This window comes from Adiantum capillus-veneris, chromosome 23, assembly GCF_014529385.1.
Source record: "Adiantum capillus-veneris isolate H3 chromosome 23, ASM1452938v2, whole genome shotgun sequence".
Taxonomy (NCBI): domain Eukaryota; kingdom Viridiplantae; phylum Streptophyta; class Polypodiopsida; order Polypodiales; family Pteridaceae; genus Adiantum; species Adiantum capillus-veneris.
Genome location: NC_140953.1, coordinates 52,970,090 through 52,976,089, shown reverse-complemented (window position 1 = coordinate 52,976,089; position 6,000 = coordinate 52,970,090). Strand labels below are relative to the sequence as shown.

The 6,000-nt window shown below is 46.3% G+C and overlaps 1 protein-coding gene across 1 annotated transcript in view; it reads left to right on the top strand.

The window, feature by feature from the left end:
- The first annotated feature begins 3,190 nt into the window (after positions 1-3,190).
- LOC147427786 (uncharacterized) overlaps positions 3,191-6,000 on the top strand; it is a 71,260-nt gene continuing 68,450 nt past the window's right edge. The window contains exon 1 of the mRNA XM_086497324.1: positions 3,191-3,444. Coding sequence (XP_086353450.1) covers positions 3,359-3,444 — 86 coding nt within the window. The 5' untranslated portion in view covers positions 3,191-3,358. The remainder of the gene's footprint in view (positions 3,445-6,000) is intronic.

Below are 6,000 nucleotides of genomic sequence, written 5' to 3'. Positions count from 1 at the left end.
GTGGATGTGAAGTATCATTTCATCAGGCAAATGCTCGAGGATAAGAAACTTCAGCTTGTCAAAGTTCACACCACAGAAAATCCTGCTGATCTACTTACAAAAGGACTTCCCTCAAAGAGCTTTGCGCATTTTCGCAAGCAGTTAGGTGTAGGGTAGTACATCATTTCTCTACATCTCTTGTAAATTAGCTTGTATAGTAGCTTCTCTCACACTTAAAGTACCACATTGGACTTTAAGTGGGAGGTTGTTGGGGTATAAAGCCCAATGTGGTCGCCCAGGTAAGTGGGTGGGCCGCCAGGTATGTACACATATTCTTTTGTAGAAACCTAATAAGAACTCACTATGCTCTACACATTACAGTAGAGCGAGTTCACCATATCGTCGTGTTCTTCTTCTCAAACTCTCTCGCGTCACACTTCTGCTCGTACTCCTTCACAAACGAGGGCTCGCGATATGCTCTCCTCTCCACACGCAGAGTCGCCATAGCTGGTTTCTGAATTATATAACTAGAGGTGATTTAGCATGGCGATGTCATTTTCTGAGCAGGCATCGTTCCCTTTCATCACCTCTTTGCTGATCGACAAGAACAGTCTCTCTCTCTCTCTCTCTCTCTCTCTCTCTCTCTCTCTCTCTCTCTCTCTCTCTCTCTCTCTCTCTCTCTCTCTCTCTCTCTCTCTGGCACACAAGATAGACAAAATTACATTAGGGTAAGTGTTTATCATTAGTAAGTTACTGTATATTGTTTTCCACTATAAAGAAGCAAATGAACAAAAAATCTGCAGCAACCTGGTGTACATAGGGTGAAAGTAACAGGAGAGTTCTTCCAAAAACCAAAAGCCAGGTGGCTTGAAGTACATTGTTGGTAACTCATCAAACATCATTGTCGTCTAAACAGACAACACAATTAATCTTCCTCCAAACCATCTTTAGTATTCCAGGAACCATTCAAATAAATACCTAGGGGTTCCCATCCATTGCAACATACAAACTTGCATGTTGCTCAATGCAGCGTCCGTTTAATATCGTCATTTATATGGGCTTCACGGGCGATATCCTGGAGGAGACCTTTTTCTTACATTGTGACGTCAAAGAGGCCCAGTGCTAAAAGCCCAATCCACAACAACAGTGTGTGTTAGAAGCTTTGCCCCATTATTGTGATTGATTGCAACTTGTGCTTCTTGCTTCTTCTCATACTCTATCAAGGCCCTAGCGATTGAAGAATTGAGCCCATCAATGAACTAAATCCCATGTTCAAATTTCAGAGATTGGGAAGCCTAGACCCTATACTAGCCTACATTTTTCCAGTAAAACCCACAATGTCGGTAGTGTTGACAATCACTCATAGCCTGCCTTCTTGCCTTCTCGGCCAAGCTTGTGCTGTTGAGGGTGTTAAAATAATTAGAGGTGTGACATATTAGCAAGCTTGTGATGTCTAGGCAATGCTAAGCAACATAACTACTTCCCCCCATTTTGTTTAATGCTACATCTCGTCGTCTCAAACTATTTGCATGCTGCTTCAACTTTTGCAAAGGATAGGGCACGCGCACAAGCTGTTGAGGGTCTAACAAGTAGTTCAGAGAGGAGTTGAGGGAGAGGGCGAGCTTGAGAATACCGTAGAGCTAGGGACGAGCAGCTTTAAAGTTTGTCTTTTCAAAAACAAGGTGAAGTATCAAAACCAGTATAGAGAGGCAAGCCAACAAAATACGAATCTCTCTCTCTCTCTCTCTCTCTCTCTCTCTCTCTCTCTCTCTCTCTCTCTCTCTCTCTCTCTCTCTCTCTCTCTCTCTGTGCGTCAATCCCCAGCTCACGTTTGCTTTGAGCCAAGGAGCCAAGAAGGTGCATACATGCGTGAGGCTTCGCAAAAGCTCAAGGGCGTACTGTTGCAGAATGAGATCGATGACATCAGGGGTTAAGGAAAAACAGACGATGAGATCGATGACAACAGGGGTTGACAAGGGAGGATACTCTCAAGGATGTGGCTTTGAAACGCAGGAGAGAAGCCTCTCTCTCTCTCTCTCTCTCTCTCTCTCTCTCTTTCTCTCTCTCTCTCTCTCTGGCAAAGAGAAACCTTCAGAGAAACCTGCGTGCTGCTGGCTTTCCGTCTCCGAACCGTTGCACGTCTGCGAACCTGCTTTTGATTACTTACGAACTTGCGGCGGCGCGGCCTTTTTTATATTCACAACTTTTCATTAACAACTTTTCAAGCGCTGTTTTTTACCTGGTGAGCTTGAAATTAAATTAATAAAAATTTCAAGTTGTGCCACATGGTGGCTTCTGGGATGAGAGAGAGGCATAAGAGTCTTTTGCTTCACCAAGTAATAACTTTACCTTGAAGAAGTAAAGTTGATGGTTCCCCCCCGTCCCCTCGTCTATAAAGGACATAGGGTCGAGTGAAGGGATCGACGGCTCCGCTTTAATCCATCGTTGATTTATCATCAACGAGCCAAAAAATTCGCACACCACAATCTTGTCCAACCCGCCTATCGCGCGCCATTGCAAGGAAGCGACTCCATAACTATAAAAAATCCCCCCCCCCCCCCCCCCGTGGAGATCCGGTGGCTTAAAAACCACGCGACACCAATCGTGCGCCCCTGCCGTCATCGATCCCTCCACTCACACCTCGTGTCACTTATAAACGAGCCCCCCCCCCCCCCCCCCCCCCCCCCCCCCCTCGTCACTATATGGCACGGTTCCGTGTCAGAGGGGATCTAGGGCCCAAATTTGGGGGGCAAGGCGGCTTTAATCTCCACCGTTGGATCACACAGTGAACTAGGGGTGAACTGAGGGTGAACTAACGATGAACTAAGGGCAGGTAGGCTAGGGGTGGGTGAACTGGGGGTGAACTAGGGGCGCCTAAACTAGGATATGATCATGTGCCATGCCAACATGGACAATGACGCGCGCTAGCGTGGTGGTAGGGCATTAGTGTGGCAATCGAGACATCCCAGGTTCGACCCACACCCCGCGAGGTGGGTGAACTAGGAGTGAACTCGGGGCGCCATTTTTGCCCCGAGTTCACCCCCAATTCACTACGTGATTCGACGATCGAGATTAAAGCCGCCTCGCGCCGCCAAATTTGGGCCTTAGATCCACAGTTCACCCTCAGTTCACTACGTGATCCGACGATCGAGATTAAAGCCGCCTCGCGCCGCCAAATTTGAGCCTTAGATCCCCCTAGATAGATCCGTGCCATATAGTGACGAGGGCCCCCCCCCCCTTCCTGCGTAGTGCGTGAGAGAGAAAAGCCATCACATCCATCACTCCATCCCTGTCTAACCATTAGGCTTACCAAAGAAGCTCCGTGGAATTTGGAGACCACCATTTCACAGGTTTTATGCTATTGTAGTTAGCGAACTTTATGAATAACTTCGCGGTTGCTGGCCTCGCCACTGCTACTGCTATTGTTGCCCTCCCTGTCGTTGCAGCTGTCGTTTCGGGATTTTCGTAAGTCTCTCTCTCTCTCGGCATTGTTCCTAAGACAGATTAACCTCTCTCTCTCTCTCTCTCTCTCTCTCTCACACACACACACACACACACACACACTTTTTTTAAAAACCATGAGAAAGATCAGATAGAAAAGGAAGAATATACAAGTGTTGGTGATGCGAGGCTCTAAAAGCATACATAGGAGAGCGGAAGGATATCCGGTTAGACGTCTCCAACACCAAGGGCAAAATGTAAGGATTGCATAAGTGAAATCATGAACGAAGGAAAGGGATCCCATCATGTTGATGGAACATAGGAAAATTGCGTTGGCGCGACAAAGACCATAGAGACCAAAATATGACCCATTGCGAATGGTTGAAGGGAAGTTGGGAGAGTGCCAAAAACCCAAAACTATTTGTGGAAAACTGCCAAGGGAAAGCGGAGGTGCATACAAGGTGATATGGAAGGCCTGGCCAGGAGAATTCCAACAAGGAGAACTCCTAGCAAGTAGTGCCATAGAAACAAACGTTCCTTCAGAGACAAATGGCTCTTTCAAATTGCAATAAGAGTCTTTCTTCACCATCGATCAAATTTATGTATAGACCATAGCGCATTACAATGGTTAGCTCGCCAAGACTCAGGCAGAAATGAGAAGCATAAACGTTGCTGGCAGAAATGACAACAAAAGGTGTGTCTTGTAAAGTCCAATCTGACATACGACACCCATCGACTAGAGGCGGAATGAGCAGGAAGGCAGCTAGCATGTGCTCAAGTGCACTCCAAATCTGACGAAAATCACGCCCAAATCAAATCATGCAGCTGCCTGAGGAAAACGAAGCATTTTTCCTAGACATGTCAACCACATCATGCATCGTACGTATGCCACGACAAAAAAGAAAGTATGCTTGGTGTGGCAATCGATCAACAAGAGTAAGAGAGAAGATCGTACTCCGGTGAATGTTTTCCAAGCGTAGCGAATTCCCTTGTTTGCCATGCCATGAAAGATGATGCGTAATGGCTTTCCAAGCAAAGAGTAAACTAGAGTTAATCGAGCAACCAAGAATATGATCAACCATCTTGCCAAACACAATCACCCAAAGGAACGTCTGCCAGTGACCAAAGGCGGAAGTTGTAACATGTTGAGACAGTGTGGCAATCATGACTCTCCATGGCTGAGACTGCTGCGCAAGAGTAGGTAATAATATGGCCTTCCTTGCAAGAGCATGGCGACAAAGTTCCAAAATATTTAGCTCCCCAAAACGCTTCGAAGTGCAAAGTTTCTCCATTGATAACAAACGGAGCCCTTTCTTGTGGGAATTAGTGCGTCATAAATGAGATAAAATATCATATATAAGCAATGTGAGGCGAGGACGAGGCCAATGCAACAACGACGAGTAGAACTGAGCATAGGTCATCATGATGTTTTGGACAATATGGAGTTGAACATTGGCTATGTGGATAGTTTCCAATTTTGCAAACTGACATGCAGGCATTGCATAACCCAATCCACTTGCTAAGTATTGGTTACGTTCTAGCCAATAGGATACCCCAAGTGTCTGTCAATCACATGCAGATCAAGAATATCCCTGAGTCACAAAAGATGTGCCAGTCACATGCATTAAGAGGCAGGAGTTTGGATTTTGGAAAATTGACCGTAAGGTTGATCACGAGCCCAAACATATCCACCAATGTCTGCATAATCTCTCGCATGTCATCTTGGTTATTGCGAGGTATGAATAACGAGTCATTGGCATAAGCCTGCCCAAGAAAGTCATTTTCAGAGGGTAATTGCAACCCGTGAAGACGAGCAAGCGAAGTCAAATGATCCAAATGCAACAAGGGGTGAGTGGCAATGGCATACAATAAGACACTGAGGGGGCAATCTTGCTTGATAGAGCATCCAAGTGAACGAGGGTCAGTTGGCTCACCATCAAGGTCAGAAGAGGTACTATGAGCATATAAGAAATATACAAGCTGATACTCTCCTAAATCTGCGAGTCTCAATCTCTAAGTGATGGGATGATGTGCGCATCTGACCAATAGCACATCGTATTCCATGGGATAAATGAGTGTCCATATCGGCATGTCTGATTACTTATCCATTCTCTGTGAGTTGGAGAAGATGTGAAGTATGGAGCTTGATTTACCCTTGTAATTTTCTGTGGTAAAAGCACACATTTGTAAGGCCCCTATTATGAGGAGAAGCCATCGTGCATGAAGGAAAATCACTCGCCGGAAACCAAAATTTTCACGGCAAAAAATCAGGGGCAACTTTAGGGACCTCGGGACTTTTTTTCCCCCCCCTCATCGGAATATTCTTTTTTGCCGGAATATTATGGCCGGACGGCGGCCGGAAAGCGATCGGAAAACAACCGGTCGGTTGGCCAGTGGCCGGTAGTCAATGGCGGGTGGCCGGTGGTCGAAGTCAATGGCCAGTGGCTGAATTCAAAAGCGGACTTGTCTTCTCAAGGGCGGCAACACATGGGCGGATTGGAGGGTCCGATTTGGACTTATCTACACAAGGGCGGCTACACATGGTTGCCTCTCATGAGAGAGGGCAGCCCTTTTGGCCTA